Raw genomic sequence first — 14972 nt, 5'->3', positions numbered from 1 at the left:
CAAATGCAAAACATGTTTAGGTGACCCATAGCAAGTTTCATAATCTCTGAGCTTCAATTTTCTTAAAGTAGGAATAACAATAACTACCTTATAGAGTTATTGTGAGGGTTAAATTAAAGTTCTTGGCATAATGTCTGATATGTGGCAAGTAAACGAATGTAAAGTTATTAGTATCGTATCTGATATATGGCAAGTAAACAACAAATGTTAGCAGCATCATTTTTTATCATCTTGGAGGAATGAGGTTCACATAGGTTCAAGTCTGACATTGGTACCTAAGGGCTTAGGGGAAGTGGGGGTGGGTTGTTTTTTTTTTCCCCCTGGAGTTTTGCAACTCTCTGCTGCGGAGAAGACCAGGGCTTTCTAGTGGCTGCTTCTGTAGGTGGACTTTACCAGGGGGGATAGACTGGGAAGGAGGTTCATTTGTGGCAGCAGGTTGGAAATGGGCAGCTGCAGCCAAGTCCGGTGAGGGTCATTTGGAACTACTAGTGTTGGATTTCTGCAGTAGTGCCAAGAACCTACTTGAAATTATTTGGTCATTTAAATTGACTCCTTTTCCTCTCTCCTGCAGCTGGAGATCATGGCCAAAATGGAGGTGAAAACGTCACTTCTGGACAATATGATTGGAGTTGGGGATATGGTTCTTTTAGAACCTCTCAATGAGGAGACCTTCATCAACAACCTCAAAAAGCGTTTTGACCACAGTGAAATATATGTAAGTATACGTGACGGCCATTTGTGGTATTTAGACTTTGTATTTTGTGACAGAGAGCTGTCTTTTCTTCCTCAAGACTTTTTCTTTTTTCTCTCTGTTTGAGTCCAGCGGTATTTGCTTAAACCCTCACAGTTGAGGTTTTACTGATTTAGCACATGAGTAATGTGGATTAGGCAAGTCAGTCTGCTTTCTATGATCAACTGTGTGCAAGTATTGTGTGGCTGTTGGGGGCATTCTAAAGCAAGTAGAATACTGTCCTCTGAGGAATTCAGAAGAATTTTGAAATCCATAGGCATCTTATCTTCTTGGATATCTTCGTAAGATTAACAAAGTCTAATCGGGGAGAAGCTACCCATTGAAATGCAAAGCAGTAAACTGTCAAAAAGACATGGACCTTCTTGACACTTGTAGTTAGGAGGAACAGGACCAGATTATCAAATAAGAATATGTACTTGGTTTCTGGAGATTTGGGAATAGTCATGTCCTGCTATGCGAGAGTCTAATGCCGTATACAAAAACAAAAGCATAAATATGTATATGTAATAGTAGGAGAAAATTTCCTGTTGTAAAACATCTTCGTAAAGGATTTCACAGGGTCACATTCTCTAGATATATTTAAAACATCAATAAAAATACATTTATATGCAGCTTTTCTAGAGTTTGCATAAAGCATCTTTAGAAGTAAAGGTGTATTGTTAACTAAACCAAAGAAGTGAGGCATCGATTCCCTGTGCCTGCAGCTGAGAAGGAAACAGAATGTATTAGAAGGGAGTAGTGTTAGTAGACTCTGCCTCACTTCCTGAGTTCCCTTTCCTCCTTTTTAAAATATGCATCTGTGCATGGAGAAGAACTGGATTATTGGGCATGCTTAATATTTTTGTGTCTGTCAATCTGGGGAGGAAGTATAAATAAAGAGATAATACAGTGATACAAGTAGGATCAGTTATAACTTTTGTGGAAGTAATATATGTTATAAAATTATATGCAAATTATCAGCGATATTATTTTATGTTACATATGGCTCTCTTTTCTAGATAGCCAACTCTCTTCATCTGTTGGAGCTGCTCTACCAAAGTACCATAAACTGAGTGGCTTATAAACAACAGAAATTTGTTTCTCAGGAGTTCTAGGGTCTATGAAGTCCACAGTGAGGCCATATTCAGTGTCTGGTGAGGGCCTGTTTTCTGGTTCATAGATGGTGGCTTCTCACTGTGTCCTCACGTGGTGGAAGAGGAATGCTCCTTCATGAGGCAGTAATCCCATTCATGAGAGCTGTGTCCTCATGACCTAGTCACCTCTCAGAGCCCAACCCCTAGAACCACCACGTTGGTGACTAGCTTTCAATATATAAACTTTAGGGGGATACAAACTTTGAGGCCATAGCACCAACCATGTTTCAAGGATAATTTTGAGTAATTTGTTTATGGGATTGTAGTCATCATCTAGGAATTGACCTTTTCATTCTTCTCAATTTGTATTGATGGAGGTGGGGAAAGGTTGATGGTAACATGAGGCATGTGAATACTGCTTTTGCAGTCTTAATTTGATAACTGGATACTAAACTGAAGTGTGTTTACAGTTCAGAGATGCGATTGTTTAAAGTGCTGATCCAAATGGAAAAGGTATAAAGTGCTGCTGCAGAGCAGGGGTGGCATTGTTTGGCTTGGCAGTGCCTCCTGGTGTCACCTTCCCTCCAAGTGGAGCAGTTCTGCTCTCAGGTGGGAAAGCTGAGGGCTCTGCAGCTTTATTTGAAAGTCTGATATCAAATAAAAGACAGACTAAACATTGGTCTTTGAGATGGAGATAGGCGGAATCAATTATATTGTAACTAACGTTACCGATCATTTTTCTTTTTGGCTTTGAGAAGCACAATTCACTTTTAAATGAATTGAAAATAGGATGGAGAGCAGCCCATTACGTGCATTCAAATACCTGATTTGTTGTGGCCACTAAAAATAAAACAATCACCTTTTTAACAGAATGCCAAGTGTTAACATTCATGAGTCTTTAGCAGACAAAATGTCTGGATTTCAGCTCTATGTAATTTTATTTTCTAAACTATTTTTGGAATGCCCTTTCTGGTTATAGAACCAAAGCAGAAAATTGATTTCAGCTTCCAGATAGTCATATCAATTAATGTTTTCCATGATAATTCAGAACTACTGTTTCCGTGAGATGTATGCCTTTGTTTTGTGACTTTAAACACATCATGTTGGAGGGCTGGGTGTTCTCTATTTTAAGTGGAAAAAGAGATTATAAAGTAATGTGTATAGTATGATCCTTTCATAAAAGATGCGTGTATGGGTTTATGAATATGTACGTATGTTTGCATGTATCTGTAGGTACAGCGAGACAGGCACCTTACCTTTGGGTACCATAGTGGGGTGGGTTGGGATCGGGCATGGGGACAGGGAAGGTTACTCTTTTAGACCTCTGTATTGTAGGACTTAAGTCAAGCACATATCGCTTTTGTAATTAAAAAAAAAAAAAAAAGCTGCATGATAAATTTAATTACCACACTTTCCAGCCTCACATGCCATGTATCCTTCCCTGGGGAAATCTATTTCTGGCTCTTATTCTGATAATACTCCTGCTTTGCTTTTGTTCATGGGTTGCTGCAAAATTGCTAGCTTGATGCCCAAGGCTAAGTTAATATGACATGCAACGTTTTACTATCTTGTACTTCACTCTGTTTTTCAATTCTTTCCAAGAAAATGAAGATGCAGTTTTAAAAAAAAATCTCTTTTAAGGCCTTATAGCTTCAATTTATATTATAAAAGTGGGTGACTGTCTAGGGATGATTCATCATGTGAGTATATTGAACAGTAACTTGTATGTTCAGAGCTGTGTTTGATAAGGGGGCCAGTGAACAGGAAGACCCTTGGCCCAGACTTTTGAAGTCTGGGTATATGCATAGCCTCAGCAACCTCCTCTGTGAACCAGCTATAAATCGGGAAGTTTAGTTCTAACATCCTACCATCCATCTCCTCTAGCTTTCCCTCTCCCAACATACCGAGAAATGAAAAATAGCCTGTACCTTCCCAGAGCTCTCATGAGGATTGCTTTGCCCCTTGGTATGAGTTATCAACTCTCTAGCACATTCACAGTCCCTAGTGATCCTCTGGATCTGCAGCAGCCAGCAGGTGACCCTGGAAGCAGACTTCCTTGTCATCCTGTCGTACTAAGCCTGAAACTCTGGGCAGGACGAGGCATTCTGGGGTTATTCGGAAATGTCAGGTTGTGTTAGGATATGCATTTTGCAAGTAGCCATCACACAATCCACGTGTATTCACCTGAAAGTCCAGAAACCATTCTGCGTTCAGAATTGGTTTGATTTAGTGGCTCTCTGGTATCACTAAGGACTTTGTGTTTTACTCTCTGCTTTGCCTTCCTTGGCTGTTTCTTCATTCTGAGGCTTCACAGCAGCAAATCAGCTATAGCATTCCTGGCTTTGCATTCATGCATCGTGCTGGCTAGAAGGAGAGGCAGTGCTTCTCTTCTGGCATTCCAAGTCTGAGTCCGAGATTTACCCTGGGTAGGCTGCTGGAGTCACACACCCTCCTTAGACCATTGACTGTGACCTGGTGATGGGATGACCTGAGCGGTTTAAGAAAATGTTGTCTAAGATTGGAGTTGAGCCAGGGTTTTCCAAAGTAGGTAGGCTATATGTGAGGGGGTGGGTTCCCAACCAAATGTATCTGTTCACACACTAGGATGAGAAAAGGGGCAGTGGATGCCGAAGAGCCCGCTTCTCAGACTTTTCTAATGGTGAACTTCTAATGGCAGAGAAGAGTAAACAGCTTTCCCCAGGGACTCTGGAGCATGGTTGAAGTCGATCTCCTTTTGGAAATTTTGCTGAAGTCTTTACTTTCAAACATAATTCAGAGCTTTGTTCTGTTCTCTAATGCATATTGTTTTGAACTGATATACCCCTTGTAACCCTTCTTTGAGTAAGTTGCATGCTCCAGAAATATCTGTTCTTCACTTTGAGGTGGGTTGACACACTTGTTTTAATAGCATTGGATTGGTTCGTAGCCATTTGTGGCCTAGTTGAGTCTAAATCTGGGACAGTTGCAGATACTGACGTGGTCTTTGCAGTTAGGGCTTTGGGCCATTCGTTTGGAGATGGAGGAGGATCAGGTGAGATGAGATGGGGGAAATGCCGAAGTGATGGTGCAACACACGGGGTCAGAGACTCTATTTGCTCTTTATTCCTCCATCTTGGCAGAGTGTGGTTCAAGCTGGGCCTCGCTGCAGGACATGCCGGACATGCCGTTTGGTCTGGCAGGCTCCGTGGGGTCAACAGCTGGAAAATGCTGGTGGTGACATTCCCGAGCACTGCTTTTCTGTTTGCTTTCTGTCCTTCGTCAGACCTTCTTCCGCCCTCCCCTCCCCCGCCCCCAGGCCAGATGGATGGTAGCAGGACTTTTATTGTGATATAGGAGATGGCAGAGCTGAGTGAGATGCAGCCAGACATGTTCTGTTTTTAGGGTGACTGGTCAGGACTGTGGTTCTATTCAGGAACAGGAAAGCTGCAATTTAGGAAAGAACAAGGCCCAGTACAAATTTAGAAACCAGAGAACCAAGGTGTCTGCTCTCTGACAAGAAGTATATTTGGTGCTGACCAGTAAATTTAGTTTGTTTTCTATCTGAATTATAAGGTTGGGGATCATCAAGATATAGGGGCCTGAGTTAGTCTAATTTTAGGATCTTATGTTAAACTCATTGTAGTTCTAAGAGTGACTACTTTAAAAGTCTAGAGAAAGCTGTCTTAAGTTTTAGAAGTTAGTACTAGAATTAGGATTCCCAGAAGGATGAGATTAGGTACTTTTATGAAAGATACTCAAGATATAAGTAATGTATATTTGGTTTAAAATATTGTCAAGTTAATGAACACAATACTGGTTAACACATGTATTTGAAGTTTCAAGGCCACTTTTCATTTATACACATGAAAATCCCACCTCACGGGTATAATCTCTATTCCTGGCAATTTGGCATAGATGGAGTAGTAGTTCTCTCTTGCTACAAAACAAAGTGTACAGACTTAGCAACTTAGAATAACATACACTTTTTATCTTGCTATTCCTGTGGTCAGGAGTTGGGGCCTGGCTTAGCTGAGTCCTCTGTTCAGGGTTTTCCCAGCTGTAGACAAGGTTGTAGCAGGGCTGTAATCTCATCTGAGACCTGAACCTTTTGCAGGCTCGTGATGAGGTTGGCAGAGAGCAGAGCTGGAGTTCAGACATCCACCTGAGTGTTATTCCTGCTACTCAGCTGTTCTCCAAGTTTTATTCTGTTTTTTCTTTTTTTTTTGAGATGGAGTCTCACTCTGTCTCCCGGGCTGGAGTGCAGTGGCACGATCTTAGTTCACTGCAACCTCTGCCTCCTAGGTCCAAGCAATTCTCCTGCCTCAGCCTCCCAAGTAGCTGGGATTACAGGTGCCTGCCACTACACCCAGCTAATTTTTTGTATTTTTAGTAGAGACAAGGTTTCACCATGTTGGCCAGGCTGGTCTCGACCTCCCGACCTTGTGATTCGCCCGTCTCGGCCTCCCAAATGCTAGGATTACAGGCATGAACCACAGTGCTCAGCCAAGTTTTAGTCTTTATAAAATACTCTTTTAAATGTTTTTTTTAAATTACAAAAGAACAAATGCTTTTGGGAAAAAAAATTTCAAATAGTATAGCCAGACATATCATCAAAATGTAGTTTTCTTCCTTCATTATCACAGGCCTACTCCCAGCATGAACTGTAATTGAGTGGTGTGTAATCTTCAAGATTATTTTGGTTGATTAAAAACTAATTTTTTTGTTCTGGAGTTGGAATTAGGAGGAGGTTCTCTTTTATCTAGATGGGCAGACCTTTACCCAGGTAACCCAGACCCAACAGAGTTTGCGTGGAACAAGAACATCATCTTTAATCCCACCTCCAGTCCCACCTAGACCAGGTAGGGAAGGAAGGAGGGAATCCAGCCCTGTTAACCTGAAATGCCTAGACTTGGCTGCCTGTGAGTGGTGTGCCATCAGCAGTTCTTAGCTTACTGTGATCGCTGCAAAGGTAGACCAATAAGATAAACATGGAGAAGAAATTGTGTGTCCTTTCCAGAGTGTGGTTTTGGTGTTTGAAATGCAGACACAGCTTTAGAAGGCTAGAGATAAAGCTGGTGAAAAACAGCAGATCATGAGAGTGAAGGGAAATGTTGTGTCTAATTGCTGAGCACAGTTCTATCTCTTGGACAGTTTTATAATAACAGTTATTTTTGGTAATAACTTGCCAGCTTCAACCCGTGCAAACTTTCTTACAACCTTAGGTGATCGGAAAATTTCTTCCTCCTAGAATTTTCAAAGTCGACACACATTTGTTGTTTAACAAACTTAAAGAGTTTTTTCATCATGGAGGCACTGTATATAGGACTTGAAATATTTGTATAATACTTACAATGTGTTAAATATTCTGGCTGAAGCTAAACCTAAAGTTTGACCCCGATTTGGAAGAAATTAAGACCTGACATCAGATCTGCATCTTTTGGAAGCACTGTGGTGGCACCAAGAAGCAAAAACTTGACATCTAGTCCTGACTTTGCCACTTACTGTCTGTGAGACCCGTGATAAGTTAACTCCTTGGAGACTGGTTTCTTATTGGTTGATAAAATGATAAATGAAAGCAAAGGACATTTTGTATTTCCTTATCAGTATCAGCTGCTGTTCTAAGCACTTTACATGTAGTATTCAATTATTTCTTACTAGAGTCCTATGCACTGCAGGTTTTTAAATTGTCTTCATTTTACATGTGAGGAAACCAAAGCTCATAAAGGCTAAGTAACTGTCCAAGGTCACACAGCAAGTAGGTGATGGAGCTGCGATTCATACCCAGGAAGTCTAGCTGCAGAGTCCATGCTCTTAATGATAGCCCTGCTGACTTTCCATAGTTGGCCTTTCAGTTTTCAAAATAATTGGGTATGATATTGAAGAATGTGTAGGTTTGGAATGAGGCAATCTGAAAATGACCTGGACAAATAATTGAAATGACAATCAGTATTCCTGCCATGTGTTGAGTTAGTGCTAACAGTGCAGTGACATGAACCAATGTGACGTGGAGCAAGCACATTCATTTCTAAAGTCATAGGTGATCATTACATGGTGCTCTCAAGTCAAAGGAAAAATGAGAGCAGCCATGACAATGATTTTTCCCCACTGTGGGAGGTGAGAGAAGATACAGGGAGGAGAGTGTATTCCATCATGTTCACAGGATGGCAAGTAACTGACAGCTGCACAGGGTCCTTCACCTTTATGAGCACAAGAGAGAGGAGGAAGAGGAAGCAATTCAGCACAAGGGACATGTGGCCAATTCCTTCTGTGGCCAGTTCAACTGTCCCCTCTGCACCTGTATCTGTGTCTGTTGTATATCCGTAGTGCAGAAAAATTGTAATGATAATCCTGATTTCTAAAGAGAGACAATTTTGTTGTTCATATTCTGCTTTGGAAGGAGTGGAGGGTGAAATGACATGGCATTCTGGGGAAAAGGTGTGAGCTTTTGGCAGACAGACCTGTTTGAACCTTGGTGATGTGATTTACAGTCACTGTGAAGACTGTAAGTAACAGAGGTTCTTTCACCCGTAAAGTGGTCATCATGGTACTTACCTTGTTGAGTTGTGGTGGGGATTAAGGGACATCTGAGTCCAGTGCCTGGCACATGGTGGAAGTGGAGTGCATGGTAAGTGCCCTGTCTGAAAAACTTTGAAATCCAGAATCACTTTTTTTCAGGGTTTCAGACATTGATATTTTCTTTTCCTTTTTTTTTTTTTTTAGAGACAGAGTCTCGCTCTGTCCCCCAGGCTGGAGTACAGTAGCACCATCTTGGTTCACTACAACCGCCGTCTCCTGGGTTCAAACGATTCACCTGCCTCACCTCCCAAGTAGCTGGGATCACAGGGACATGCCATCACGCCTGGCTAATTTTTTGTATTTTTAGTAGAGATGAGGTTTCACCATTTTGGCCAGGCTGGTCACGAACTCCTGGTCTCAAGTAATCCACCAGCCTCAGCCTCGAAAAGAGCTGGGATTATAGGTGTGAGCCACAAAGCCTGGCCAAGACACTGATATTTTCATTAATTAGGGTCTTTCTCATCTCCTCTTCCCTGCCTACCTCTTTCCTTCTTTCTGTGTTCCTTTCTCCCTCTTTGGTATTTATAGCAGATTTCGTTTTTGTTATTTGCAACTTTCAATTAACCATATAAATATTATATTAAAGACATATTGCAAATATTATCCCTTTAACAGAAGACCATGCTGTGTCTTAGTTAAGAGAGTTTTATTAAGTCTGGAGAATGGTATATATTTGGAAAATACTTGTCTCATGACACAGTTTGTCTCAACAAAGATATGACAGTATTGTATTATCCTGCTCTAAAATAAAGACTGCCTGAGGTGATATTTTTAGCCAGTATTTCAGCGTGGCATTGAACTCATATATAGTTCTTTAATTCATAGTCTGAAATGACTGGCTGCAGCCCAGTAACAAGAGTATAATATGATGGTAGTGTAGGCACGTCTTGGACTAGGCAGCTGGGACTGTGCCTGACAAGCTTGCAGCCACTGTCGGCAGCCATGGTTTGTGGAATGTCCTGGCCTATGGATGGGTTCCTGACCCAAGGCTCAACTTAGATAAAAAGATGAACAAGGTTAGATTCTTTCCTCAAACTTTGAATTGAGAAATACTGAAAAAATAAAATATCACTGGGATCAGGATGCTGGCAGTGATGAAGTTGAGAGGAGGATGTGGGAGGCCAAGGGCAAACAGAACCTATGAATGAGAGGCTTTGAAGCGGACTGTGATGGAGTAGAAACTGAGGGAACCAGCTCGTAGCGGGCAGGGAAGATATGAGGGGGGAAGCAGAGACCTGGGCAGGGGCAAGACTCATTGACACAGAACTGGAGAGGAAATCTTCACAAACTTGGGTTGCTTTGGTTCATAGAGCCGACTTGGACCCATAATCACCCTCAGGTCCCAGATTTGTTATAGCTTGGGATAGTTGTCAGGGGTTCCTGGTTGAGTTCATTAATATAGTTAATGTACCTGTGTGCCAAGCAGCTGAAAGAACCTGACCAAGTCACTGTTTTCTGTCGTATTGTCATAGTCTTGGATGCAGAGCTTTGGGATGAAACTCTGCTTCTGCCGCTAACTAATTTTGAAACCTTGGGCAAGCTATTTAAAACATTCTAATGTTTCCAGTTCTCTTTCCCTGTAACGTTAGGCTATTAGCATCAATTTTATATATCTATTGCTTATGCATCACAAATATGTTTCTGAAACTGGAGACATGAGATACATAACACTAAATTACATTTTTTAAAAATATAAGGCCCAGATAGACACCTAAGTCTGTTTTTGACCTTACACTTGTAACTTTTACTTAGGCCATTTTGCACTTTTTGATCTATGTTTAAAAAACAGCCAAAATGTTTGGTAGACCATACTGTGTCTTTAAAAAAAAAAAAAGAAGACTGAGGCCCCCTGCCAGGAAATTTGGGAAGCCTTACAGTTGTCTAATTAAAAACGTCATGGCACATGACATCTTAATGTCTTGTGATCAAATTCCCATGGTCTGAGACCCAAGAAGAGAGTAGATTCCTCATATTGGAGCAAATAGCATGTTGTCATTTTTGAAGCTTCCCACTGGTTTGTCTTGTATAGTCATTTTCTTAGTATCCTAGACTTTTAGTATTAGTTTTATTAAGACATACCTTATGTGTTTATCTGAAAATCATCGATTTCCTGTATACAGAGACCATTTTGTGTTAAGTGCCATGGCTCATGCCTGTAATCCCAACACTTTGGGAGTCTGAGGTGGGCAGATTGCTTTAGTCCAGGAGTTTGAGGCCAGCCTCGGCAACATGTTGAAACGCTGTCTCTACCAAAAATACAAAAATTAGCCAGGCATGGTGGCGTGTACCTGTGGTCACAGGTACTCAGGAGACTGAGGTGGGAGGATGGCTTGAGCCTGGGATTTGGGGCTGTAGTGAGCCAGGATTGTACCCCTACACTCCAACCTGGGTGACAGAGCTAGACCCTGTCTCAAAACACAAAACGAAACAGATCATTTGTGAAACTTTTTAAGACACTGGTATGGTAGGACTCATTAATGATTTAGCCATGGTATTAACATATTTTATATAGGCTTTCAAGTCTTGACTTGGATCTTTACAGTGGCCAGTAGATTCCAGTAGAGCCCAATGAATTTATGTAATTATAGTAGGTAATGTTTATGGAATGCTTCCTGGGTGTCAGGTGCTGTGTTTGGTGTTTTGACACACAACCTCATTTAATCCTCAGAATTAGATGAGGAGGGAGTAAGTATGCTTCTTCTTATAAAGACGAGGAAACTTGGGCCAGGCATGGTGGCTCATGCCTGTAATCCCAGAACTTTGGGAGGCTGAGGTGGGCGGATCACCTGAGGTCAGGAGTTCAAAGCCAACCTGGCCAACGTGGCAAAACCTTGTCTCTACTGAAAATACAAAAACTTAGCTGGGCGTGGTAGCAGGCGCCTGTAATCCCAGCTACTTGGGAGGCTGAGGCAGGAGAATCGCTTGAACCAGGGAAGTGGAGGTTGCAGTGAGCCAAGATCAGACCACTGCACTCCAGCCTGGGCAATGAGCAAAACTCCGTCTCAAAAAAACAAACAAAAAAAAAAGATGAGGAAACTGGGACATGAAAAAGTTAAATAATGTGCCCACGGTCACACAAAACTGAAGAATTTTACCAGCTAATTTGGAGCCAAGGCTTACACAATATTTCAGATACATTGAAGATTGATTATTATGATATGAGACAGGTAGAATCTGAGTAAAGAGCTTAAATACTGCACTTAGGTCAGAATGACCTGGGTTCACATCCCGTCAGTTTTATCATCTAAGCCCTTCACCCCCCCACTGACTTTTCACTTCAAAACTGCTTTTGGACTCAAGCTCAGACTCCTTGTGTAAAGTTCGAAGGCTCACTACAGTTTGATCTCAGTCTTTTTTTTTTTTTTCTCCTGGCTTTTCTGTAGCAGGAATTTTTTATTTCAGCCATAGTTACTCAGGGGATGTCTTTGTTTTAGGGAAGCTGTTCCATTCTATCTTTGGTATGAGCTTGGGTAGGTTTTTGTGCCTCTGCCTGTGTTTTAATCTGCATTGTTACATGTGTCAGAATTCCCTTCCTTTTTAAGGCTGAATAATGTTCCATTCTATGTATCTACCACATTTTATTTATCCATTCATCTGTTGCTGGACCCTTGGGTTGTCTCCCCCTCTTGGGTATGGTGAATAATGATGCCACAAACATAGGTATGTAGATATCTGTTTGAGTCCCTGGCAAATTGTACTTTAAAAAAATATTTTAAAGAAGGTATTTTAGCTTAAAAAAAAAAAAAGAAGAAGAAAGAAGAAAGCTGGTAGCTGGGGGGCATTCAGCTATCACCTGAAACCTGAAATCTTATGTCACTCTTTGGCGGAACTTCGCTTTGCCCAAATCATGCCCATCTTTTTAGACCGCTCAAGCTCTCTGTCTTCTCTGGAGCTTTGTTGGACCTCTGCAGTTCATAGTGACTTTTATCTAAACCTGGAGCACTCATTAGACAGTAAGATAATCAGACTAATGGCTCATTTAGCCAGGAATCACATCCTGTTTCATCTGTTTCAGCGTCTAGAGTAGTTAACTCTTAAATTTTATGGTTTTCTATCTAAAAGACTCACATCCTAAGCTATATTATAAACTCTCCAGGCACACAGACAATGGGGACTTCTTTTCTTTCCTACTATGCCCAGTATGATGTTTTGCATAAAGTTAGCCCTTAATAAATTTGTTGCTTGATTTTAAGTGGTTTGTAGCCTAAACTCAGTGTGTGATTGTGCAGCCTTGTGACGGGTTATTCTTACCTGAATCCTGGCCCATCCTGGATTTGAACTATAGGTTGGTGCAAAAGCAATAGCGATTTTTGCCATTGGAAGTAATGGCAAAAAGTGCAATTACTTTTGTACTAGCCTGATGCTTTAGAGGCAAAAGTAACATTCCTGGAGACTCAGACCTAGAGGACTCTTATACCTTCTTTAATATTTCTTTGATGTTATTTTAAACTAATTCATATTAAGATATTTAAATAAATAAATATTGCCTTTTACATCGCCACGGTCCTGATTTATTTCTCTGAAGCTAAAGAATGATTATGATTACAGCTAGTGCTCGACTTACAACCATGATTGGTTCCAACAGACCGGTCATAACACGATTTGGTCATAAGTTGAGTAGGCTATATGTACAGTACTGTGAAATGATGTTATAAAAATCTTTGTCATATTTTATCATAATTTCCTTTCATTATTGTTATATACCATAATTTTCTTTGTTCATTTTATACCATTTGTATCATCTCTACACCATTTTGTTTCTTATTTTTACATTTGTCAGGTTTAAGTAAAACACTGCATTACCAGTACAACTGGTTTAGTATTTGCAAAACATACAAAATTCCAAAATACAGGTGCATACAAAAATACAAAATACAGTTGTAAAAAATACCATAGGAAACATTTTCCCAATTGCAAAACATATCAGAATATATAAACATGTACGAAACATTTTATTGGCCGCTGGTTCTTGGCTGCGGATCCTTGATGTCGTCATCTGAGGCAGCAGTTGGGGTTACCGGAGTTGGTTTTTTCATAAACATGGTGAGCTTTGTCTGAATTGTATGTTTCTTTTTTTCTTCATAAATTTCACGATATGGACGAAACACATCGTGCACCATCCATTCAATCCTTGCAAATCGTTCGATGCTTTGGTCCATTGCCTCGAAATGTATAAGAAGTTTATTGGGACGGGTTTGATGAAAAATATCCAAGACACAAAACACAAATTGCTGTACCGAGTCTGGGGTAACAGTTGAAATGGTGCACGCGGAGATGGTAGTGCTGCCGGAAGCTGGTCCGTACTGTTTGCGCTGCCAGACGCAGAGCAGTCGTGGCTAGCGATTGTGGTCGTAAAGTCGAATGGTCGTAAGTTGCATAGGTCGTAAGTCGATCAATACCTTTAGATCTTTTCCTTTCCTGTTTTGTTTATTCCTGGTGGTAGAAGGATTTCTCAGGTGGTAAAATGGGAGGCTTTTGCCTAAGAGAGGAGCGCTTGATTACACAGTGGTTGAAGATGCTTTGTACGGCCTTGTGCAACGCAAGTTTCCGCCATTCTTCTTGTACGCTTCTTACCAAAGCTTCCCAGGCCCTACAGACAGCATGGATTGTATGCTCTGATGAAAAGAGAATAGATTCTTGTCTCCTTGTCTTGATTTCACTTCTACTAGCTAATGTGGTCATATTACTTAACTTCTTTGTGCTCCTTTGTTATGGACATTGAAATAGAGAATTTGTATCTATCTCTTGGGGATTTGGGAGTAGTTTAGTAGAAAGGTGCTTAAGTGTGTATTCTATGCCAGCTGTTCAATAGGTTGAGGATGAGTTTTTAAGGAATTCCAGAGACATGTAAACAAGTAACTGAAATTCATCCTGAAGAAAATAAGGAAGCAGGTAAGTAGATAGATTGGATGGCTAGTTAGAGCCCTAGCAAGCAGAGGCTTTAAAAATAGGTTTTGGGAGAATATGATATTTTTAAAAAAGCATCAAAGTACATGATGGCAAAAATAGGTCATTATGGGATTTTCTTACATGTGTTTATGGTTTAGTTATAAATTTTAATGTCATATGGGAAATTGAAATGAAAACTTTCCGGGTTTAGGGCTTCCGAAGGTCTCTATATTACCCAATGAAGAATTATAATAAAAAAGATACAAAAACTATTCTGACTCCTTTTTTTAAGTTTTACATACAGACCTGGAAATATTCTGACTTTTCTATGTATGTATGCTAATATTTCATTCATCTGGCTTTGCGAAGTAATGTTTCACATTATTGAAACTCTCAACATATTAAAGCTGTGCTAAAATATTTAACTTTTTGGTTAGATAGCATTCTAAAATGTAGTGCATATATCATTGTCATCAAAAACAGAGTACACTCATTTTGGCTATTGATTATTACCCTGCATTCCCAATTAATGCCGTAATAAAGCAGTCAGGGCCAGCTAAGCCACGGGGTGAAGGGTCTTACTGTAAACACTTTTATACTTTCACAATTATCTTCATCACTTCTTACTTATTTTCTTTCTTTCTTTTTCCCTCCCTACTCTTCATTTTCATATTTCTTTTTTTTTTTTTTTTTTTTTTTTTTTT

The 14972-nt window shown here is 40.4% G+C and overlaps 1 protein-coding gene across 12 annotated transcripts in view; it reads left to right on the top strand.

Moving 5' to 3' along the window:
* Window positions 1–14972, top strand: part of MYO1B (myosin IB) — a 186894-nt gene that overhangs the window by 29685 nt on the left and 142237 nt on the right. For all 12 annotated transcript variants that reach the window (XM_017500671.2, XM_037728546.1, XM_037728545.1 and 9 more), the window contains exon 2: window positions 572–715. In XM_017500671.2, the coding sequence (XP_017356160.1) occupies window positions 581–715 (135 nt within the window). In that variant the 5' untranslated portion in view covers window positions 572–580. The remainder of the gene's footprint in view (window positions 1–571; window positions 716–14972) is intronic.

The sequence above is a fragment of the Cebus imitator genome, unplaced genomic scaffold (genome assembly GCF_001604975.1).
Source record: "Cebus imitator isolate Cc_AM_T3 unplaced genomic scaffold, Cebus_imitator-1.0 Scaffold268, whole genome shotgun sequence".
NCBI lineage: Eukaryota > Metazoa > Chordata > Mammalia > Primates > Cebidae > Cebus > Cebus imitator.
Note: the sequence above shows the minus strand (reverse complement) of the source record. Positions and strands in the feature narration are given on the sequence as shown.